Source organism: Hippocampus comes, unplaced genomic scaffold (assembly GCF_001891065.2).
Source record: "Hippocampus comes isolate QL1 unplaced genomic scaffold, H_comes_QL1_v1.1 scaffold612, whole genome shotgun sequence".
Classification (NCBI taxonomy): domain Eukaryota; kingdom Metazoa; phylum Chordata; class Actinopteri; order Syngnathiformes; family Syngnathidae; genus Hippocampus; species Hippocampus comes.
The window spans coordinates 86,430-111,278 of record NW_017805584.1 but is presented as its reverse complement, the minus strand read 5'-3'; the positions used below and the strand labels follow the sequence as shown (position 1 = coordinate 111,278).

Below are 24,849 nucleotides of genomic sequence, written 5' to 3'. Positions count from 1 at the left end.
CTGGAGTGTCCACTGAGTATAAATTGAGAACATGTGGTGACCAGGGTTGGGTAAACATCAGCGCTGATAACCCTGAGAGCAACTTGGCAATGTTGATGGGCTTATCTCCTCGTGATTGGCTGGCAGCCAATGAACACAGGACGTGAAATCATCTGAAGCCTCTTTGTGATTTTCTTTTTTTTTTTTTCAGTTTGCTGGTAAGAAGTTGTGGTCTTGCAAGCTGTGCTGCAAAACATTTCAGCCATTTCATTGCGGAATGGTAAAATATAACTGCACATTTTCTCTCAAGGAGCTAAAAAAAAGTAACAGAAAGCCACCTACATATTAGAAACTACAACTAGCAATGGGCGTCCTTTATCAAGTCACTTACAGTGGGTATAAAAGTCTACACACCCCTAATTCAAATGCTAGGTTGTTGTGATCTAAAAGATGAGGTCAGGTTAAATCATTTCAAAACTTTTTCCACCCTTAATAGGAGTATGAGCAACAACAACCTGGACACAAAAGAAATCCTTTTGAGAGGGGAGGTGAAAATAAGCTGGAATTATGTGCACACCCTTTTATAATTGAGAAGCGGCTGCGTCAGCGCACACCTGCCACGATTTAAAGTGCATTTGATTCACCCCAAATTTCAGCTGTTCTTGAAAGCTTTTGCTGTTTTTATTTTTCGGTCTAGCAAAAGTCTGAAGGTTCCTTTTACGTTATCTAAGGCCCCAGTTTCAGCGGAAGGAAAAACAGCAAATTTACAGAGGCTTTCCGCAATGGATCTTAGTGCGAGTGTACCGGATGTTATCCCAAACTGTGTGTGTGTGTTGCTGCAAGCACAAACGCACACCTTTGGATGACATCACGTTGACGTGTGTGCAAGCATGGCTCGATGGCCTTACATTGCCTCCAGAAGGAGGGCGCGTCATGTAAACAGATTTATGTCCCCACAAAAAGAGTAATGTTACAAGTGTACACGCACACGAGGCAAAAGGAGCCTCTAAATATAGTCACCCGACAATGTTATTATCACAGTAGGGGCCATGCTCTGCTCTGACCCTGCACTCCCATTGTTTTACAATTCCAGCAGATGACAGCTTCACTAAGCCCGGGGCCTGTTATATAACACCTGCGACTGACTGGGGCTGTTTCGCCCTGTTTTCCAGGAGCAACACGTTATAAATTATTTTGGAGGTGGTGTAATGTGCCAGGGGTGGAACAAGCTTCCACTATTTGCTTGAGCCATACCTCAAAAGTCTCTCATACTCTTTTGGGCCAATTTAGGCGAACGGAAATGTAATGAAAAATGGAAAAAATATTATTTTACTATCAATGTAATGTAAAATCGGAAACACCAAAATTTAAATAGTTTGATTTTCTAGTTTGTTGTCTGGACTGAGTAAGGGGAGGTCTAATCACAGACTTCTTTTTTTTTTCAAAAATGAAAATAGAACATACAGTAGCACGGTTCACAAATGGAAGAACGGCGTGGCTATTTTTTTCGGTTTCGTGGAAGTTATCGACGACAGTATTTCTCACACTGACCACAAGAGGGCGAGAGCGGGCGCCTTAAAACTATGGAGTGTTGCGGAATAAAAGCCAGTTTGGAGTACTTTGTGGCAAATAATTCACTTTCGTTGGTTTGACTTGCTTCAATTTCACGCCACAAAAATAAAGTGTGGCACGCCACAAAAATAAAGTGTGGCACGCTATTATTCAATTTCACGCCACAAAAATAAAGTGTGGCACGCTATTTAGTAGAGCAACCTGCCTATCGTTTCGCAACACTCCATCGTCTTCGGGCGCTACGCTCGCGCCATCTTGTGGTTAGTGTGAAAAATACTGTCGGTGACAACTTCCGGAAATGCCAAATAGACGAGGCGTTTTTCCATTCCCGTCCTGCACTCCGTTGTAGAAATAGAAAATCAAACTGTCATTAGACTTTTCCTGACTCGTTCCAGATAACAAACGAAACAAATCAGAGTCTTTCAATTTTGGGCTTTCTATTTTAAGATGAAAATCAAATAATAAAATGTCCCAATTAGACCATGTGTCATGTTAACTTTGGGAGTATAAAATGTTAACTTTCGGGGGAAATAAATTGAAATGGACAACAACTACTCAACATAAACGGATAAACTACATACAGTAAGAATTTCGTTTTGAATAGTTACACATTACGCATGCGCACCATCTAACCAGATGTGACGTTTGCTTCGGCCGGAAGCCATGTCGTTCTTTCTGCTCCCGAGCTGCCATCATGGTAGGTTTGCCTGAACCGACTAAGCATTTTCACGGCGACGTTTTTTTCTTATATGTGCCTTCCACTTGCCACAACAATGGCCATTTGTGAACCAAAAACACTCTTACACCTTTTCTCGAATTGTCTGACGCCACTGCGTACGTTTTTTGGACTGTATTACATTTCGGTAAAATGTCGGCTATCAAGCGCAGTACAACGTGGTCCTGACGGTAGACGGGGACGAGAGCAGCCCTGCTAAGCTAACGGGTTTCAAATAAAAAAATAGTGACCAAAACCACCATCATTATCATGTGACTGTAATACGCTTTCGTAGTAAATTGCACGGTCTGGTTCGATTTGTGTCACTCATACCGGCTCCTACGCGGAATGTTGTAGTTAGCCCATGCTCAAAGCGACGTTCTGTACTTCGAATTTTGTTATGGCGTCTTGGTGAATGATGATTCGTTCTAGCGATACCTATGCACACGTTGTTGAAAGCATTTTATCTGAATTCATCTGAAGCAGTCCACAATGACCAATTTATGCACACCCAATTGAACGGCACACATTGACAAACAACCACAGTTAGGGACAATTTGAAGTGCCCAATCAACTTGCCATGTATGTTTTTGCAATGTGGGAGGAAACCCACACAGACACAAGGAGAACACGCAAGCTCCACACAGGAAGGCTGGAGTCAGAATTGAACCCTGTACCTATGCACCGTGAGGCCGACCTGCTCACTAGTTATCCACCGTACCGCCAATTTGTGTACATTTTGACCCTCAAATGTTGTTCGTGTATTCGTACAAACTATACATCAACCAGTTGAATTATTGACCACCTGAATTATTTTGCGTACAATATTGATTCGTATTACGTGGCTTGCTGTGATCGATCATCAACACAAAATCGAAAGTATTACGGTATTACTGGTCAAACTAATCTGAACGTCATACTATTTTTGTACAATGAACAAAAATGTCAAAGACGAGCGTTTCTTTTTTAAAAATAGCATGCCAAGTCAGAATCAGATTCAAACAAATATTTTCTCTCGCTTGGTTACATTGTTTGTTTATTTGTTCAGGTTTGTGCATTTACATTCCGATGTGTACTTTCTCAGGTGTTCAAGCGCTTTGTCGAAATTGGCCGCGTCGCCTACATTGGTTTCGGGCCTTACGCCGGCAAGCTGGTGGCCATTGTCGATGTCATCGACCAAAATAGGGTGAGTGCTTTCTGAAAATAATGTGATTTTTATTTTTGCGACTGAACATAATTGATTTGTGTGATTTTAGCAAAACGTAAGTGAGTCGTTTGCCACGTTTGCAGGCTCTTGTTGACGGTCCGTGCACTGGTGTGAAGAGGCAGGCCATGCCCTTCAAGTGCATGCAGCTCACAGACTACGTCATCAAAGTACCTCACAGGTAGGAATGAGTTGTATCCGTGTCTTGCGCTTTGTTTTGGAAACAGGCTGCTGAAAGTGCATTGCCTACTTCACATCTGTGTCTTTGTGTGCTGGATCACAGTGCTCGCCAGAAGTTTGTCAGAAGAGCCTGGGAGAAGGCCGGAGTCAACGAGAAGTGGGAACAGAGCAGCTGGGCCAAGAAGATCGAGGCAAGAGAGAAGGTAAAATTGTTTGCCGGAGCGATTGATTATTCAAAATGATTGTCTTGTGTTGAAACATCTGACAGTGTACCGAAGGGTTGCAAGACCAGTTTTGATCAAAGGACAATATGATGCGCGAAAGCTACAGTTTGCTGTTTGTGATATTATAGGGTTTTTTTCCCTGCTTTTCCTCAATCCCTTGCTCCTGGGTTAAAGGCATAGGCTGCATATAACTTGACTTTTTGTCACATTTCTTTGCAGAGGGCCAAAATGTCCGACTTCGACCGCTACAAGGTGATGAAAGCCAAGAGGATGGTAAGTGATCTGAAAGAGTGTTTACATTTTGTTCAACCTTGTTTTTAAAAACCACACTCGGAACCTCCCGAATGCACGGGAGGAAATGTGGTGTGGTCCAATGAAGTCCACGTTGAACTTTTTGGGCCATAATTGCACAACATAAACACAACACTGCTCATCACCCAAAAGAACACCTGACCTTCAGTTCAGTGTGCTGGTGGCAGCATCACGGTTTGAGACTTTGGGCCTGTTTTTCTTCAGCTGGAACTGCAGCCCTTCGACAAAGTGGAAAGAACTTATCAGTTTCAAACACCAGTCAGTCATGCTTCTGCTAGAATGTAAAATAGAAAAGGCCACAGATTGGACACGCTCACTGATACTTGCACTTGGTACTGCTATGTCCAGAAAAAAAAGGTAAATCTAATGTCATGATTATATTGAGGAGGATCTTCAGTCTGTAATTGATCCAACAAACACCGAAACATTATTGTGAGTGGACATCTTTAAGACTTTGACTGAAGGAAGAATGCCGCGCTCCTGTCGAATGTGCCGTTCAACTCTACTGATGCTCTTTGAACTCGGGGCTAAAATGGCTGGCCTTTTGTTACTGTGGGTGAAAAGGATTGCTTTTGGGAGATTTAACCCGCAACGGCTTGAAGTGCTTATTTGTATTTGTGAACTTTTTTTGTGCAGAGGAACAAGATCATCAAGCACGAGGTGAAGAAACTCCAGAAACAGGCGGCAACGAAGAAGAAGTGAAATTATTTTTGTCCAAAATAAACATTCTGATTGGTTCCACGCCTTTGTCTTGGCTCCTTCGACACTATGGTTGTACTTGAACTCTTTTGAGAGGGATGGAAAAACTTAGGCGGACAAAATAATGGGTCTATTCATTTGACTGTATAATATGTACAGTAACCGCCCCGGGCATATTCAAAGTTCAGTTTTGGCATGTACTTCTTTTGAAAATCAGTTATTTGTTGAAAATAATACAAATATTTGTAGCCATGTCGCTGATTTTTGGTCCCAAAGAACCTTGTTGACTTATTGAGGAGCTTCATTTTGAGAAAATTACTGCTTGCTATATATTTCCTTACCACAAAGATGCCAACCTTTGTGGTAAGGAACTGTTGGACTGAGTTTTAGTTTCATTTAGCTGTGAGTGGTGTCTAAAAGCAATTTTAAACCCTTTTGGGGAGGCATCAATTACAGGTGGGGTTCTGCTATTTGCAGCAGCCGGCTGGCTCAGTCAGAGTAACGGAACACTATCTGTATGGTAAGCTATGTTGTGCAAATCTCAGCAATTTAGCTGGAGCTGTCTAAATATAGCGCGCTATTCTCATTGACTGCCATAGTGAGGCAAATTAAAATAAATTTGAATAGATGAAAATATAATAAATGGCCAGGAGTATTATGGAAATTCTACTGTGTGTGAGTGATAGACCTTTTTCTAAGGTTACTACCGGGCATGTAATCGGTTCAGACAATTGATGGATGGTACAATGTATGTGTTAGGAGTTAATTACTGATGGATGTGGAAGGAAGGAGGGGGGGGGCGACATTACACAACAAAAGAGCAAATGCTTCTTTGTACCAGTAGAGGGCGGTCTGTACATTGGGACTGTTGCTTTGTGTTTACGTCCCCCTTGTGAAAGTCAGGAAGCTCCGGTTGTCGCAAAATCAAACATCGCTTTTCTCTGGTTTTATGGCGGTTCTCACACCTAACCGACCTGTCCTGTGTGTAAATCTTTTTAAATTAAATGTCGCGCTCCCCGCAGTCCAAACTCACTGGCCGTAATCCCGGTGAGTGATGGCTCATCGGCCAAACAGGTCCTACTTGAACCCGTACAAGAGCGACTGGTGATTACATAACCGGCTAGAACATTGTCCATGTGCGCGGCCAATTATAACGCCGTCGTGCTGCAAATAGCACATTCACATACAGTATACAGTCTTATGCAGCTAGCGTCTTTTTACACACATTAATTCCATAATCAGCCGTTGTGCTTTTGAATTTATACAGTTCCACGAATCCCCTTGTTCTGTGATTATACATAATAAGGCTGTGAGGTTTTTTTTTTGTTTGTTTGCTTTTTTGGTGGGTTGCACTATGAAAAGAACTCGGTAAATATTCAGCGTATTAACGCAATACTGACGTCAGAGATGGCCGATGCGCAGTGACAATCAAGTTGACGCTGTGCAGAAAGCGACACAAGCGGAAACTGGTTAATTTGTTGTTCAAAAAAATAAATATTGTTGACGTTTGAATTACCAAACGAAAATGAAAATTAGCAAATGAAATCTGGCATGGGATGGGTACACTCGTTTGTAGTTCGTGTCGAGTTTAACATGTTTTTATGTCTTTCTTCCCCTCGCCCCCTCATGTTTCGTTTTTAGGGTTTCGTATCGAACCAAAATGATATTCTGGCAGGGTCAATCTAATGTTTGTGCTTTGAAACAGCACTTTATTAAACCTCTTCAAATGTAGGGCCGATTGACTGAAGAGTCGTTAATAATACAACGATCTTGTGTTTTGATAACTCCAACCGCGCTCACTTCCTGTGTTCGAGCTAACCACATCCGTCGCTTGACGCAATCGAACGAGAGGGCTGGAGCGAGCTACGGTGAGGGGAGAGAGCCGTCCAAATTTTATTCGGAAGCTGTTTGGGTTTAAAACGCCGTGTTGTTCACCCTCAATCGGTTCCGCGCATCACCCAAAACTTGGCTGGTCGAAACGTCGTCGAAAGCTGCAGTTCCAGCAGCCGGATCCCCGTGCGGCCTTTCCGTCTGGTTAAGGGGGAGCCCGAAGAGGACAAGCATTGACTGGCTGGCTGCTTCCTTCCGTGGTAAGCGGCGCATGCAAGGCAAAGACTGGTTCCGTGGGCCCGGGTGATCACTTATGTCAAATTCGCCAGGTTCGTCTGAATCCACTGCGGGATTTTTTTTTGCGTTGTTGTCAATCCGAATTTCTTTTGGATTGAGTTTTGAGGGACCCATATGGCCATTATTACCATAGCAGTGAAAATCTAACAATGGTTTGTTGACACTGTTGCTATTATTGGACGCATTGGAGTAAACTATTTCACTATGAATGGCATTTTAAAATGTGATTTGGCTGTGCTTTAAACAAAAAAAAATGTACACAAAGAGGCACCCTTATTTACATGAACTAAAGCAGTAATGCATGATGGATTAGGGGATTAAAAAGACAAAGCATCCATCCATCCATCCATCTAGCAAGCCATCCGGTTTCTATAGAATTAGCAAATATGGTTGGAAAGTGTGGAAGAGCTAGAAAAAAGACAATAGTAAACTTTTCTGACCATGTAATAATCATACAGTATGATCAAATTTATAATTTTTGGATTACATGTAGGCAACACCGTGGATTCATGGTTATCACGTATGGCTCATTATTTAATTACTTTATGCATGCCATTGGAACCTACGAGAAAATGCACGCCAGCACGAGGAGAACATGTAACGTCCACACAGGAAGACCGGAGCTGGGATTTGACCTTCCAACCTCAGAACTGCGAAAGGGAGTTTTCCACCATGCCTATTTCTCAAACATGTGGACACTTTCGTTTTAAATGATCCTAACGTGCACGGATTTGGAAACTGCAAAGAGAAAACTCCACACTGACGGCCTCCTGGCTCTGATGCAAACATGCTAACCACAAGGCTCACTATGCTGCCCCTAAAACTGATAATTTTTTTTCTTCCATTATATACAGTCTATATTTTCATCTCATTTGTATGTACTGTTTCCGCTTCCAAAGAAACGGATGAGGAGGAGACATGACTCCATATTGTAATCCACACACGGTGTCTCACCGAGCTCTGCTTTGAACCCTTTGCATTTGGTGATTTTCTCACTAAATGAATGGAATGGAAATACTTTATTGTCAGTGTAAATGTGAGTAGCCAACAAAAATAGAAATTGACTGATCAAGATGCTACTCACATTTAAAAAAAAAAATGCAAATAAGTGTTAATGAAAAGAACAGATGACTCTGGTGAACTCATCTGCCTCGCAGTTCTGAGTTCCACTTTTTGCTCCGGCTTTCCTGCGGGGCGTTTTTGAGGTTTATTTCAGTCAACATGGTTTGTCAGTGTGAATGATTGTCATTATGTGCCGTGTGAATGACTGGTGACCACGCCTGGGTGTACCTCACCTCTCTCCCAGACGTCAGCCGAGATAGGCGCTCTCTCACTAGCGACCCAAAACAATTGTAGAAAATTGCACGAGTAGTAGTAGTAGTAGTAGTAGTAGTAGTCAAAGAAGAAGAAGTCGTAGTAATATCGTCTATGCACTTCCAATGGTTGTGTTGAGTTTATATCGTTAGCTGTCGAGGATGGTGATTAGTGTTTGTGTTGCTGCAGTACGCATATAGATGCGATACCCTGCCATAATGGAAATCGAGTTGAGTAGGTTTGCATTAAATATTAATGTGACTCATGTGTTTGTCGCCACTCCTAGAAAACTGTGTTATCACGGTGGGTTTGTGCATGGCCATCGTATCAACGTGAAACGCACCAAAACTGATCATAATGAGTTGTGCGTGCCTGTTTAATGACCGTATTTAAAGGCCCAGCTCTTCAATTTGGGAAACCCTCGTGACAACTATTGCTCGTGTGGTCTTCAGTCGTTATCATATGTCACATCCTATGATATATTGGCGCCTGTCATTAGTACCGCCTGGATTCCTTGACACGGTATATGTTGTACAGTATTGGCATGTGTACACTCCCGCACCCTTGTAAAAATGAACACGCTTTGCTCGCTTACGCAACAGACTCCTGACGTGCATTTTCAAGACGCAACGTCCACTCGTTCGTGGATATACAGGAAGCGCTCGCACACTTACGCCTTATTAGGTAACCGGAGCGTCAAGGAGAGATTAAGCCAACACATGCTTACGCTGAGCACACGTAACATGGCCATGTGTGGCGCTGCGCTTAAAGCAGGACACGTCATTAGGTACACCCGTGCCATCGAATGAGATCCAACGCAAGAGATGAATCAAATCTGGGACCCCCCCCCACACCCCCCGAAAAAAAATGCTGATAAAGTGATAACTTAGTTTACGAGTTAAATGTGTTCCATGACCAAGCTCGTAACTCAACTTACTCGAGTAGCGCATCAATTTTCCTCATTGAAATGAATCGAGCTGACATGAATCCATCCATTCCAGCCCCCACAATCAATGAATTGCAGCGACAGACAAAGATGAGCGCAATTAGTTTCGCACTGTTTGCAAATGGCAATAAAAGAGCCTGATGGAAGAAGACGATGGTGTTAAAAGACTAAGAATGGCCGTTGCTGCAGCTTACAGAGGGGTTGTGACCGTCTCCATGTGTATCCATTTGTCTGTATTGTAAAGTAGCCAAGGCTAGCTGAGTAGAAGGAGCAACCCAATGTCCATTGAATTGCACCTCTAAATTTGCCCAAACGTTCTTTACATTCTATTTTATGATGTCATTCCTGTATGTTTTCATTAATTAATATCCTATAGTTCTGATTTCCTATGGGGGAAAAAAAAGGCATTTTTAAAATTTTGATTAATGGCACTGCCATTTAAGGCCGTGCCAAACAGTCCTAATTTCCTCACACTCAGAGATGTTTGGAATATTTGGTGGACCGGCCCGCTGCAGCGGGTGGGCGGTATTTTCTGTCTTGCATGCTGTATTTTGCTGTTCCCTATGAAGGTGTGCTCCCTGGCAACAGCTCCCCTTTGTCCTTATTGTTTCTCTGAATTTAGGTGAGTGTGGGCACACCTTAGGTGTGGATCACCTTGCAGGAATGTTCCGGGCCCGTACTTGGCGGGCCTGTCGCGCGCTCCGCGTCGGCTCGGCATGCAGGTAGGCTCGTGGAAGTCAAGAATGTCAGGCCGCTCCTCCCGCCTGCGGGCGTTGTTACGCCATTAGGCCGATGTTGGGAGCAAGTATGCCAGGAACGACGCGTCCCGCACGCTGGGAGCCTTTTAGCGTGATTTTAGGTGACCGGAATGAACATGGGCTAACGGTCTCCTGTGAGTTGACCTCATTATTGGAACTTTATTGCTTTATAGCTTGAACGGCTTTTATGGTACCAATGCATTTTTGGATCATTTGGCGATTTAATGGCATGACACGGTATCATTTGGGAATGACACGAAAAGGAAATACTACTTTGGAAATCTTATCAACGCTGTATTCATTTGAATACATTGTTGGATTTTGAGAGATAAATGTGTCAGTCTGTGCTATTGATAAAGTACATTTGTGTGTGGATAATTGATAGTCATTACAATGGCCATATTTTACTGAGCAGACAATTTCCTGTATCGTGAAAAAAATACATCAGCTTCTCTTCTGTGGTAGCTTCACAAAAAAGCAAAACACACTTGTGACTGCCGTGAGCAATGTGTGTTGACTGGAAAATGTCTGGATCGTTCCAACAGTGTCGCGGTAAAAAGTCATCATGAAGGCTACACACAAGGACACGGGAAGTCAATTGAACGCCTTCATGCAACATCCCGTGCCTTTGAACAAGCAACTTGTAACGGTCGCATCGCAGCAGCCACTCGGCACGTTCGAAAAATCCCAGTGCATTTTTTACTGTCCCACAGGCCGCCGCTTGTTCTAAAAATAAAACTTAACAAAGCAGTGGCATGCGTCATAACATTTGGAAGTGTATGGGCCACACTCATAAAACAGGAAACGAGACAAAAGTTCTTCCTTACTAATCGTAATGGTGACCAGTTAAGTTTACGAAGGCAGACGACTTATCGGTGTTGGAGGCTGTTTTTTTTCTCGAAATAAAGTGACTGTTCTCAGTACGGTGACATCAAGGTTAGAATGTCTGCCTCACAGTTCTAAGATTCTCCATTGGGATGGATGTGAGTGCTAATGTTTGTTTGTGTGTGTCACGTGACTGGCTGGCGACCACGGAGAGGCGGCTGGGCTCAGCTCCGGCGCTCCAGCTCATACCCGAATGGGCTGGAAAAGTTTTCGTGTGTGATTAACGCATGACTTCTTTTTTTCCCCCCATAGAGCATGACAAGATGGGACTAAGGTGATTTTTTTTTTTTTTTTTTACCCGGCGTCCCTTGAAGCCACCCCAGCAAGCAGTTGATCTCAGATCAGCCTCTGGCCGCCTCTTATCTTGTTGTGACACGCCTCCGCTGACAGTCGAGCCACATGTCAAAGAAGATGGACATCTGACGCAGGGACCAAAGGGTGACACGAGACTTCTCCCCCCTCTCCCCTCTCCCCTCTCCCCTCGCTTTCCCGCCAGAGGCCATGGCGGGCCTCAAACGTCACCATGACGGGAAGATTGCCGGGCTGTACGACCTGGACAAGACGCTGGGCCGCGGACACTTCGCTGTGGTCAAACTTGCCCGGCATGTCTTCACTGGAGAAAAGGTCGACACTTCCCCGATTATTTATTGATACATTGATTGCTTTATTTTTTTGGCGCGCTCCTTCTGACTGGCTCCCTGACGTCTCAGGTGGCGGTGAAGGTGATTGACAAGACCAAGCTGGACCAGGTGGCGCGGGGCCACCTTTTCCAGGAGGTGCGATGCATGAAACTGGTGCAGCATCCCAACGTCGTGCGCCTGTACGAGGTCATCGACACGGCCACGAAGCTCTACCTCATTCTGGAACTGGGGGACGGCGGCGACATGTTCGACTGCATCATGAAGCACGAGGGAGGCCTCAGTGAGGAAGTGAGTCGCGCTGCGGGCGCAATCGTGCACGTCGTCGTCGTAGTGGAACGGCCGTGAAAGCGAAGGGAGAAAGAAAGCTGACATTTGGGCTCATGCGACTATGACTACAAGGTGTGTTTGTTTTGTCTCCCCCTAGCAGCATTACGCAAAAAAAACTGCACAACCGCTTTCCACCAAACTTTGTGGCCGGATGGGAAATGAGCCAAGCAACAAGTCATTCAACTTGATTGTGAATCCGGGAGCTGCATTGTGTATTTTCACAGATGACGCATACTTGAGCCAAGCAACAAGTCATTCAACTTGATTGTGAATCCGGGAGCCGCATTGTGTATTTTCACAGATGACGCATATCCTGAATGGGTGTTTTCTTTCTTTCTTTCTTCTTTTTTTTTTTCGATTTTTACGCCAAAATGATTTAATCGGTTCCCCTTTTTTAAAGTCGTGGCACATGGGCCAAGAGTTTCCTGAAAGGAGACATATGAAGCATTTTTGCCTCAGTTATATGGCTTCCTTTTCCCGTGTGTTTTTAACAACATGCCAAAGTGACAAAATATCCCGAAAAGCAAGATTGATATTGCACTTGACACGCCCCATTTCACCAAAGTAATAAATGCAAGTCGTCGACCGTATACTCCGAGTTATATGGCTTCCTTTTCCCGTGTGTTTTTAATAACATGCCAAAGTGACAAAATATCCCGAAAAGCAAGATTGATGTTGCACTTGACACCCCCCATTTCACCAAAGTAATAAATGCAAGTTGTCGACCGTACACTCCGCCCCCATTTACCGCTGGGCCAATGGTGAGTGTGACTTTTGTTGCCTTGACGACCTGGGGCGACACCACAACATCATGAACTTGCAAGAGCAGAGTCCAGCTTGGGCAAAAAATAAAAAAGGGAAGCGCCCATCTTAAACAATAGAAGCATTTTCACTTGTGCGAGCAGCACTTCATCAGGCGGCAGCTAATCCTAATCTCTCCAGCTCACAAATCTTAATGAAGTTTTGCTTCCCTTTTGTCTTTGTCACGACATGACACTCTTCCGTTATTTTCCCATTTGTGCACGGCTGTGGCTCCGTGCGTCTGCTAGCCTAGCTGCCAAGTCGCGTGAGGTGAAACTGGGCGCTGTCTTTGTCACGACATGACACTCTTCCGTTATTTTTCCATTTGTGCACGGCCGTGGCTCTGTGCCTTCTGCTAGCCTAGCTGCCAAGTCATGTGAGGTGAAACTGGGCGTGGAGGTCTTGTAAATTAGCCAGACTGTTCTGCGCATGACCCATTTATTTGTATTCTGTTTCCAATAGTGAACGCAAGTAAGAATTTTCCGGCCCACCCAAAAGGTTTATAATCACTCAGATGCGATAAGTTGGTGACGACTCATGACTTAGATGAGACACAATGATGGCCTGTCCAACTAAAGTTCCTTCCTTCACTTGAACATCGTTCTTTGGCACCCAAGCAATGCTTTTATACTAGAGAGGGCTTCGGTCCAAGCATAAAATCAGTGACTATAAATCATGGAGATTCGGTCATGTGTAGACGCGTTACTTACGTTCCACGTCTCCCGCCTCCAGGTGTCCAAGTGTTACTTCGCCCAGATCGTGCACGCCATCTCCTACTGCCACCGGCTGCACGTGGTGCACCGGGACCTCAAGCCCGAGAACGTGGTGTTCTTCGAGAAGCAGGGCGTGGTCAAGCTCACCGACTTCGGCTTCAGCAACAGGTTTCAGCCCGGCAAGAAGCTCAACACCTCGTGCGGCTCGCTGGCGTACTCGGCCCCCGAGATCCTGCTCGGGGACGAATACGACGCTCCTGCCGTCGGTGAGTTGGAACTCGAACCTTTGTTAATTTATTTACAGGTGCTTGTTGTAGTCAGGGAACCTTCTTGTCGTACCGACCTTGCGCTGGAGCTCATTGCTACATGGAATGCTGTGGCACAACATTGCGCACATCATTGGCGGCTGTTGTCACTGTCCACGTGGCACACGCTGTACTGTCCTCCAGAGCTGTATTACTTTCACATTCATGCCCGCTCTGCTGATACGGCTCACTGATAGCAGCATGCGCTCTCTCTCTCTCTCTCTCTCTCTCCTAAATAAGAGCTGATGTGCGTTGGCAAGTCCCCACACTGTCAGCTTTATCAGCAGGCTGATAAGGAGCTCAAGGTTCACATTGCCCGAAGGTGTCAACTGCTAAATGTCAACGTCACCGGACGAAATTTGATTGGATAGACACTTGCACGGTTGAAATGTGTTGAACAAAGCTGCCCTGATCAAGATCGACACGGGGCGGGGGTGTAGGTTGCGCTCTCGTAGAAAAACACCAAAGGGGAATCCAGTTGAACCTCCGGTTGAAATTAGTCCGTTGCCGATTGACTTCCAAGTTGTTCTAATTGCGAAACAGCGTTTTCAATTGGAAGTAATGGAAACTGCGTTAGCTTTCTTTGAAAATCCAAAATATGACACTCGAGAATCAGTGTTGAGAACAGATCAAAATATGACGTAAGAGCATAAAAGATCGCATTTATATTGTGGACAATTTAAGAAGGAAATGTCTCCTTGCTCTGTACGCCAGGGCACAAAATGGAGAAAGCAGGCGATGGAGAAGCGTTTTCATTTTTTTTTTTTTTTCCTCTCTCTCTCTCACTGGATGGATTAGTGGCGCTATTTTCTGCTCTGTGCCTCTCTTATTTTGTGCCGAGCAGATGAGCGTTCTCCAAATCTCCAGAGTGAAATAATGCCATCCTGTTGTTGGACAATATCAGCCGGACGGGAGGTCGCGCCACCAATTGTGTTGGCTGTCTGTTGTTTGCTGCGCTTGTGCTGCGTCTGTGCATTTTGTCATAAAGTGGGAACAATGTGGCGTCATAATTATAATCCTGCAAACCGGAATTCTTGTATCGAGGACTTCAAGGTAACCAGGCTGCAGTGTGCCAGGTGGCCACGAGCCCACTTTAGAACAGAGATAACAAGACTGTCCGAGTTTTCATTTGCCCCCATTCGGAGTTTCTTGCTCGTCCGCGCAGCCCAAAATACATCGAGATTGAAAATAGAGATTGATTGTGAGCTTTTTCCTGAAGAATTTAACGTGCTCATGCGTTTTAACAAAAGTTGAATGAACATGGTTGCACATCGAAGGGACTTTAGAAACTTCCCAGCTTGATCTCGGTGCAGAAAGGACCCAGAAGTGGCGTAAAAAGTGCCCATCTCTTCTCCTTTCCTGATGTTATGCAGCATGTCAGCTCCCTCCCTCCATTTTTTCGTTTTTTTTTTTTTAACATCCTGCAAATGTCGGGTTAAATATAGACTTCTTCTTTCCACCCGACCAACGTCGAGCTGCATGAACACACACACACACACACACACCAAAGAAAGTTTACTGTTGCACATGCATAATTCAGGAAATAATCTGCATTCGCTACTTCAGCCCAATTTAATAGCATCTAAAATTCATCTTTGACAAAGGTAATGCTCTTTGTGCACCGCATTTCTCTCACTGTGCCGCATGAGAGGGTCGGCGTATTCCGCTTTGACAATGCAGTCGTCGGGCGATGTGTCGACAGCCATCTGGTTTTGGAAATGAAGTTACGGAGGAAGGAAGCGGAACGCGCTGCTGACGCAAGTAATGAGGGAGACGGTAGCGGTTGCTCGGAGACGTCGGCGGGGGGGGAAGATGGCGACTGCAAGCAGCGTGAGACGCCTCCGAGCACAAAAACACACTTTGTGGATCCTCATAGAGATGGAACATATCCCCTAGTGTTTAATTACGACACGGTCGTTGTTTTTCTGACTTTAGCTTCGCTGCGTGTTTTCTGCATTTCATTTTGTCATTGTGTTTCATGATTTTTTTTTTTTTTTTTTTTTTAATAATTTTTTTCCTCTCACAATTTTTTTTTTTTTTTGGGTTTCATAAGTTTTTCAGTACGAGTCCTTTCAACGACTTCTTGAGTAAGCGTGCGCTAAAACTTTTTGGATGCCCGCACGCCAGTTTAGCTCTCGGCTACCCAAGTGCGGCATGAATAAATCGTAGCAGAAGATGCTCGGGCGGCCAAGATGCGTGTAAAATTATATGGAGAGGACCTTGAAATAGCACATCTTTTAAAGGCCGCGCCGATCAATATTTTATGCCAAAAAAAAAAGAAATGAATTTGAGCTGCAGGGAATTGTCCACCGACTCAGCAGCTTTGCGCTCATCGTGAAACAACCAGAAGTTGTGGGAATAGAGCAGGATGGAACCTGCGACGGACAAACGCAAGTAACGCATTTGATGAGTCGTTACCGCAACAAAAACGGGAATATTAAAGTAAGGCGTTACTTTGTAAGGCGTCACCGGCATCACGGATCGCAGCACAGTCTTGTCGCCATATTGTTCCTTGCTGTCACTTTTGAGACTGCAACATGTCACGGCAGGAAGTGTGCCAAAGGACCACTGAGCTGGCGAAAGCCTCGCGGCAAAAAAAAGTTGCCCCCCACTACCCCAAAGTGGCCAAGTGAAGTGTAGCATGAAATTAGCACTTGTGTGACGCTGCGCCGAGATGCGCACGTTAACCCAGTTTCCGGGATATTGCATGCATGCGTGTCGGGGAGGGGGCGAGCGCTCCGGGGCCGGGCGAGCTTTTGTTCTCAGTCAGACAGATGCGCATGAAAGCCGGCGCATATTTATGACCGCCGCTCTGGATGAATGCGGTTCAAGGGGGGATGCGGTATTTCTTATTGCTTGGTTGTTTTTTGTTTTATGTAGGTCAGGAAGCGGAAAGGGCACTGGAGCAAGCCACGTTTCAATCCAACTCGTCGTTGAGCTCGTTTCAACCGTCTCGTGCGAGTCATCGTATTGGTGCAGCTCCAGCTGCCGTCTATGCGCCGCACCTCTCGTCAGATCTTGACCCGCATCCGGAGGCTTTTTTGGCTCGGCACCTTTGCCGCTCCTCCGCAAGGTTCCCCGCGAATAGATGTCGTCGGCTCGTGAGAAATCCCGCCGAGCGAGACGGCCGTCAAAGCGAGACGGCCGTCAAAGCGTTCCCCCCTCGTCGCGGCACGATCAATTCACCCCGATGCCAGTGGACCATAACGACAAGGCGCGCAGTGCATTTCTGTCGCCCGCCGTCGTTCATTGAACAAACAAACGAACGAATGGATGTTTGTGGACCGTAATGGCGCACCTTGGCCATCCAGTCGCTCTGCAAAGTTTCATAAGAATAGATTTTGTCAAAGGCGTTTTGCTCGGGGGAGTTAACAACGGACAACATCCTGTGTTTTGTGTCTTGGCTCGGCGCCGTTGATGACAAGAAGTTAAGTGCCGTGTTCTTCCTCTTTCCTTGCTGCTTTTCACACGCTCCAGTGGCAGGGTGCCAAAAAGTCACATACTGTATGTCGACTTTTCACAACTTTAGACGGCAGGCAAAACGCAAAGCCGCCCCCCCCCCCCGAAACTGAACCGGAGCGCTTGGTGAAAAAGTCGCGTTTATGGATGCACTTTCACGCCTCGCTGTCACCTCCCCCGCAGATATCTGGAGTCTGGGTGTGATTCTCTTCATGCTGGTGTGCGGTCAGCCGCCCTTCCAGGAGGCCAACGACAGCGAGACGCTCACCATGATCATGGACTGCAAATACACGGTGCCCCCGCACATCTCCGGAGCTTGCCGAGAGTGAGTCGCCGCCGGCGCGCGCACGCGTACGAGCGCACACGCAAGTTCGCACGCGCTCACACGCAGATGGACGAGCCCGCTCGGCAGGTGCTACATATTTCATATCCGCCAACGTGTGAAGACGCCAGTGGAGGCTTCTCCTCCCCACCTCCTCACACTCATTTTAACATGGCGTACACACTCGGACATTTATTTGTGCAATTGATGGGAATGATTCGACACACACACACACAAAAATATATAAGATTAGGGATCTTTCCTCATAGATTTGAATGTGATTTAATATTATTGTCTATATCGATGTACACGTGGGTCAAAAGTCTCCCAAATGAACTTTTGCGGGGTTAATAACGATGCGAACTCTTTCAGTCTTATCGGACACATGCTGCAGCGGGACCCCAAGAAGCGAGCGACTCTCGAGGAGATCGAGAAGCACGCGTGGCTGCGAGGCGTCGACCCGTCGCCGGCCACCAAGCTGTCCACCCCGCTGGTGTCCCACCGCAGTTTGCTGGAAGAAGAGCACGGCTCCATCATCCAGCGCATGGTGCTGGGGGCGATTGCGGACCGAGACGCCATCATAGAGTACGTGCCGCGGTTCACCTCTTTGAACTTTTGAACGTCCAACTGTTCAATGGTTCGGTACTTTTTGCACCACCGGCAGCGGGATGGCAAAATCCGGTTTAGTCGTGTAGTTGCAGTGAAATGTCACGTGAGAGTTGAGATGGCGCTGCGTCTCTCGCTTGTCAGGGCTTTGGAATCAAATCAGTACAACCACATCACGGCGACGTACTACCTCCTGGCTGAGAGGATGCTGAGGGAGCGGCAGGAGAAGGAGCAGCACAGCCAGACGCGCTCGCCAAGCCCCAGCAAGGCCCAGTTCAGGTACAAAAATAACCGAGAGAAAGTGTTCAACATCATTGTGCTCCTTGCACAAGAGCGTCTCCAAGCCATAAACACACCCTCCTTGAGTCAACGATGGCTACTCTCAATCTGCAGCAGATGAAGTCGACAGCATCGGGACATATGGCCGCCTTTAAAAACACACACACACACACACACGCATCCAACCAAGAACACTCTGACTACAACACACATTTAAAGACACACGAGAGAAAAAGATATAATGTTGAGCCATGAGGCAGCTGTGATTTTTTTCTTTTCGCTTTTCGCACTTCTTTTGAAAGTAGGAAAAAGGCTAATATAGTTGAGCTCGATAATGGAGAGCTAACGAAACGCTTTCAAACGCTCATGTCAATCATCGCTTCTAGCAAGCAGTTGAAAATGTACAAGAGACTAACATGTAATATTTAGTTCTAAGGCTGTTTGAAGCAGTGTGTTTTTAGGGAGCTTTTTGTGATGTTTTGTTAGCGCTAAATACAGTTGAATAATAAAATAAAAACGTGCTCACGATACAACAAATTAAAATCTGCTTCGTGGAAAGCAGCTAACACCAAAAACAATCTAATGTCGTAATATTTTGTGATGAGAGTGTTTTAAGTGATCTTTTAGGAATCTTTTAGCACTGTTTTGTTGGCGGAAAGGGAATGCTAGCATTCGGTTTGGTTTTAAAATGGAACACGATGACGCGAGAACTTGAAAACACAAATGAAAAATCTCCCTTCGGACAAGCAGTTTACGACACGCAAAGGAATATCATGTGATAATATTGAGTTAAGAGGGTGTTCGTTTAACAAGAAATGAGCTGTTTTGTTAGCAGTGAAGAGGTGAACGCTAAAACACGGTTTAGTTTTACAATGGAAACGAACACGATGACCGAAAAAATACAAATGATAAATCTCCTTTATAGCATGCAGATCACAACAGGAGAGGATAAATTGTACTCGTACTTAGTTAGGAAGCTGCTCACGTCACAGGAAAGTGAGCAGTTTTGCGAGCAGCGAAGAAGCTAATTCTAAAATACAATTTCATTTTATCGGTAACACGATGATAATACATCTCCTTTATGAGACGCAGTTACCAAATAAAATGGGATCATATCGATGAGGTTGTTAAAAGCAAGCAATGTTTTTGTATTTTGTTAGCAGAGAAAAGGGCTCACTTTAAAACACTGTTTGGATAGCAGAGCGATGTTTCTTGACTTTATAGACTATATTTTTTTGTGTGCATATTCCTATAACGTTGGGCCTTCCCTTACGAAACATGTTTTATGACTGAAAAATTCACGCATGCATAGACACCAGCGGTCAAAAAAACAAACACTTGCGCTTTGTCTGCATGGTGACCATCCACAGGCAGTCTTGGCCCACCCGAGTGGATGTCCACCAGGATGTCAGCGATGGCTTGGGGGGTCCGGCGATGTCACACCCCGGGGGGCCCCAGTCACCCGCCCGCAGCGCGGAAAGCCTCCATAAAGGGCCCCGGCCCAAAACGGCTCTGCCGGACCTCAGTCAGAGGCAGGAGAACCAGCAGACAGCCGCTCAGAACCCGGACAAGGGGCTGCGGCCTCTCTCCAAGCCCCACTCCAACCCCCTCAGACTGGGCTCTCTGACCGCAGCGGGGTCGTGCAAAAGTCGCAGTCTCAGCCTTTTCAGCGTGGAGGAGGATGAGGAAGAAGAGGGGGAGGACGGTTGTTCCCCCTCTGCCCCTCCCGCTCAAGTGGTGCTCCGCTCCAAAGTCTCCTCGTCCATCGCCTCGTCCCGTAACCGTTTGACGTCGCGCTTGAGCGCCCCGGTTCTCAACCAGATCCACGAGGACGAGAAAGGGGAGGACGAGGAAGAGGAGGGGGACGGGGACTTAAAAGGGCCGGGCCCGACCAAGCCCGGCCTCAGCCTCAATTTGAACTCGAGAGCGGCGTCGCCTCCGTCGCCGAAAAGCGTCGGCCCGGCGGCGCCGCCCGTCGCCACCCGGACTCCCTCCTCAGAGATGAGCGACGACAACGCGGAGAGGCGTCGGCCGTCGGATGCGGCGGGCCGCGAGGGCGCCGAGGACGGCGAGAAAAGGCCGTCGGCCCAGGACAGCCCCTCTCACTGCGCCAGCCCCGGCTCCGTTTTGGGCCAGGGAAAGAATTCGGCCAAAGCTTCCAGTGGCCTGGTGGAAAGCCTCAAGTTGATGAGTTTATGCTTCAGCTCGCAGTTCCACAACCTGACGGGCGGGGCGGGCGGGGGGACGCCCGGCAACGGCCCCGTCGGCATTGGCGGGGACCCTCAGGAACGCCCGGTGTGGCGCATGTGCGTGGGCGGCTCCACCGGCAGCCTGGACAAGGTCTCGCTTCTGGGGGGGCCGTCGCCACGGGGAAACCTCTACCAGCAGCCGCCCCCTTTGGGGGACGCGCGAGCGGACCCCTTGCTGGAGGGGTCTTGCTCGGGGACCCTCGTGCTGGGGGAGCTGGACCTGGCCCGCGAGAACCACAGGAACATGAAGAACCGTGCCCTGCAGATGCCTCTGAGCGACAAGACTCTATCGGTCAACATCCACCGCAGTCCTAAGGAGGGTCTGCTGTGCACCCCGACCCCTCACAGCTGCTGCCAGGTCATCTAGGGGGCGGGAGTGTACGCACTCCTCCGCTCACTCGTTGTCTTTTCATCCAGGCTTGGGCGCGCGCGGCTGTGGCAAGCTGTTTGAGCATTTATCGCATATTCTTGATAGCCACCTCAAGGTCCGTGTACTAGTATGCACTTTGTCCTCACTAATAAGACAATTCAGCACACTTGTAGAACGACGAGGGTGACTGTCTTAATGGCGATGTTTTTTTCCCCCTCTCCACTGCTAATGCCGGTTCAGGCCTCAATTAAAACAGAATCAGTCAACTGCAGTGCTGGACCATGGAGTAGGCATGTGTCACACACTAGTAGCCTCTACTAGTGTGACTGAAATGCTCCACTAGTTCTGCTTACTCGTGTGCAGAAACGTTATACGGTAGTGAGGAAAACTTTCTCTTTGTATGTATTTTATTTAACCTTTTATTTATTCTGGTCATGCAGTTCAGAACACATTTGCAACGCTGACCTGACAAGTTCTCTTCTTACGAGTTCTTTTTACTCGTAAGGCACAGTTGTGTCCCACTTGTTCGACGAGGTCTACGTGGACCTAAAGCTTGATATGAAAGATGCTTGAATACATCCTCAAATGGCTTTTTGAGCAATTATTCGGGGTCTTGATCTCCAGCCACAGCTTCACTCGTAATACTAGGAGAAAACAGAGGTCAGCTTCGCCTCACTCGTAACATGTAGTTGTTTTACTGATCCGCCAAAGTGCTACTATTGTACAGAAGTTTCATACAGTCATGGGAAAAAAAAATCATCATTGCTACAAAACATGTCAAACGACTCGTGTGCCGAATTGTCTTGGTAATAAGGACAAAGAGTGTTCGTGTGGACCGTGAGCTGGACATCATCTCAATGGTCCAACAGCTTTCGGTCCATCGTCACACTTGACCGTTGTTGTTTGGGGGATCACCCGGGAGGCGATCCAAATTCTGACCTTACACGTTAAGAGACGATGTGGCCTGTTTGAAAAAAAAAAAGAGAGGCATTCAGTGCACTATTGTTATGCACAAAGGTTTGCACACAGTCAATCATGTAATATACTAAACCATACAAAACACTGACTTCACTTGCTGTTCAAAGGAGCATCCGAGCAGTTTTCATCTCGTTACATTTTGTTGCACTGTTCTGGTTTTTATTTCCTTATGTTTAAATTATTTTTTTAAGATTTTGTGTGGGGGTTTTTTTTTTGACTTGGGGGGGAAAAAAAAAGACGACTGAAAGTGTACTTTCATGAAAACGGGGAGAAATGAAAGAGTCAAGATGGTGGCGCACAATATTTTGTAGTCCATCGCTTTTATTTTTCTATCTGGAGTGTCCACACTGCTAAGAAAAGAAAAAAAAACCCCCAACAACCCACACAAGCCAATGTGCAGTGTGCAGCAGACTTTTAGTGTACATATGTGAATAAGACTCTGAAGCACTTCATCTAGTGTTGACGTATCGCCGTAGAAAGCACCATTACTCCTCTCTTCCTGCTGGATTATTGAAACACCCAGAACTTGAAAAGTGACTCAGACTGGAAACAAAACAAACAAACAAACAAAAAAAAGACATTACACTCATGTATATACCTGTACGTACTTACACCAAAAATGGCAGCTCTTTATCTTAACATTGAAAAGGGAATTAAGCGGTTGGAAGTGAACCTGCGTCCATCCGGAGGTTTGACGGGAATCATGGTAGCCGCTGTTGTAGCGTCATTCCAAAAACAACCCTGATGGAGATGGATTGGGGGGGGGGGGGTTCCTCTTCCTATAGCTCATGACAACAGTGCCTCCCTCACCCAAATCAAGCATCGCTGTGTCTAATTGGATGTGTGACTCACCCCTGGTGGAATCTTCAGATTGACAATGCATGTGATCTTGCTGTAGCAACCTACAAATCCACCTGTTGCGTGCGTGCGTGTGTGTGCGCGCGTGCGTGTGTGAGTGCGTGTGTGTGTGTAGATAGATGCAGATCTATCTTGAGATCGCTAAATCTAGAGATCTCTAGATATCTATTTCTAGATAGATCGAGCTATCTAGCTATCGATCTAGATAGCTCGATATCGAGATACAGCTATCTATGTCGTTACCACTATCTCGATATCTACCTATCTATATCTAGATAGGTAGATATCGATCTATCTATTGATAGATAGCTGGATATAATACATACACGCACGCATGCACACTAATACCTGAGGGACAGATGAACAAACTCACATGATACTGTAGCCACACAGCAATACCAGCGACTGCAAAATGTACAACAATAATGGATGTGCCATACGTCTTGAGCATATTGTACTGTATGTATATGATAGAGATATATTAGAATAAACTGATGTGAATGGAAGGTGTGGTGTGACTTTTTTTTTTTGCCATTTAGGTCGGTCCTATCGCTGTCAAGAATAACGCCGATTTTATTTGACTCGTAAAACGTGTCTCACTGCATATTAAATTAACATTTGACTTGGTGTTTTTTTTTTCATTTATAGACAAAGGTTTTGAGTGAAAAAGAGAATCTGACACAAGGAGTTCAGAGTATCTTTTCATGATGTTGTTGAGAATGTATTTTTTTAAAATAAGTATTGTGCTATGTAGCATGCTGAGGAAGTAGCCAGCACAATAGTGTTTTGATTCGAGTTTAATAGCCTTTTATTACTGCAAAAAGCAATACAGTAATTCACACAAAACAGTTTTAGGAGCCGTTCCTGAATGTTTTTTTTAGACTCCCATTCATGAATAAATCGGCGAGTTGTAATCCGTGCAACATCTGGCCGAGTGTGCCACAAAGAGATGGGATCAGACGATCGGATCAGGAGCTCGAGGATGTGCCCGCACGCGCACACGTCGCGCGGCATGATGCGACAACACACAAACACGCGGTGGCCCGTGTAATCCACACAGGATCAAAAACTCACACACACGCGCGCGCGCACACACACACACACACACACACAGTAACCGCGTGACTTTAAATTTGTGAATGGGGCACTCTCTCCCCATCATGTGCCGCTGGCAGTCTGTCATGACACGTGCACACTCAACTACATGTCCGCTAATGCACCACGCTAGTGATACCAAGAGTGCTAACTTTAGCACTCATGTAGGGATTTTTGTCTTTTTGAAGTTAAGAAAAGGCGTATAATTCAGATGAGTACTGGCTAAAAAAATAAAATAAAAGTTTTGTTCCACGTTTGACATGTAGGGGGCAGTCCATTGTCGCACTTGGCACGTTTCCTGATTGGTCAGTGCAACACTGGGACAATTCCCATTTCTAAGATGGCCGCTCTAATGAAACCAGGCAAAAAGATGCAAGAAACAAAACCGAGACCGTAACAAAACTCAGAAAGTAAGTACCTGTAGTGTTTAGCTTGGGTGCCCCCGTGTCTCTTTCCTGGTGGAAGTGAATTTACAGTATCACGTTTCATGAATTGTTGACAGGTTTGACAAACGTCTGGATTCAGACCACTCAAGGTCTAAACCTTTCCAAATCATCATGACTGTAAATCCCTCTGATTTTATTGAAGCCAGCAAATTATAAATGAGTCTCCTGCAAAATGACCTGAAAAAAGTCACCAGGAAAACAAACAAACAATAGACAAGTAAAGCACAGGTACCTGTACAATTTGTACTTCCGTACTTCCAAACTCTTTACAGAGCACGTAACATACTGCACAAAACAGTTGTGTTGTATGCATTGAACTATTTTTTTTGTTGTCCCACTTGGCTGAGAACATGACCACGTGATACTGTAGATCTGCTTGTGCTGGGGTCAGAGTGAACCGACAGTCTGTTTCACTTAATCCTATTACTTTTCTGAAATGTGCGCCATTCATAGTGTGTGTGTGTGTGTGTGTGTGTGTGTGTGTG

At 45.9% G+C, this 24,849-nt stretch overlaps 2 protein-coding genes and 1 long non-coding RNA gene across 3 annotated transcripts in view; all 3 read left to right on the top strand.

Moving 5' to 3' along the window:
* Positions 1 to 2,178: 2,178 nt before the first annotated feature.
* Positions 2,179 to 4,927, top strand: rpl14 (ribosomal protein L14). The gene is made up of 6 exons (XM_019880124.1): positions 2,179 to 2,248; positions 3,351 to 3,452; positions 3,557 to 3,651; positions 3,754 to 3,853; positions 4,094 to 4,147; positions 4,823 to 4,927. The coding sequence occupies exons 1-6, from the start codon at positions 2,246 to 2,248 to the stop codon at positions 4,886 to 4,888; spliced, it is 420 nt and encodes a 139-aa protein (XP_019735683.1). The 5' UTR covers positions 2,179 to 2,245; the 3' UTR covers positions 4,889 to 4,927.
* Positions 4,928 to 6,689: 1,762 nt separating this feature from the next.
* snrka (SNF related kinase a) lies at positions 6,690 to 23,230 on the top strand. The gene is made up of 8 exons (XM_019880116.1): positions 6,690 to 6,975; positions 11,168 to 11,539; positions 11,626 to 11,844; positions 13,417 to 13,663; positions 17,345 to 17,486; positions 17,856 to 18,068; positions 18,234 to 18,368; positions 19,739 to 23,230. The coding sequence occupies exons 2-8, from the start codon at positions 11,417 to 11,419 to the stop codon at positions 20,982 to 20,984; spliced, it is 2,325 nt and encodes a 774-aa protein (XP_019735675.1). The 5' UTR covers positions 6,690 to 6,975; positions 11,168 to 11,416; the 3' UTR covers positions 20,985 to 23,230.
* Positions 23,231 to 23,918: 688 nt separating this feature from the next.
* LOC109521963 (uncharacterized) overlaps positions 23,919 to 24,849 on the top strand; it is a 5,647-nt gene continuing 4,716 nt past the window's right edge. The window contains exon 1 of the long non-coding RNA XR_002169466.1: positions 23,919 to 24,328. This is a non-coding gene — a long non-coding RNA (uncharacterized LOC109521963). The remainder of the gene's footprint in view (positions 24,329 to 24,849) is intronic.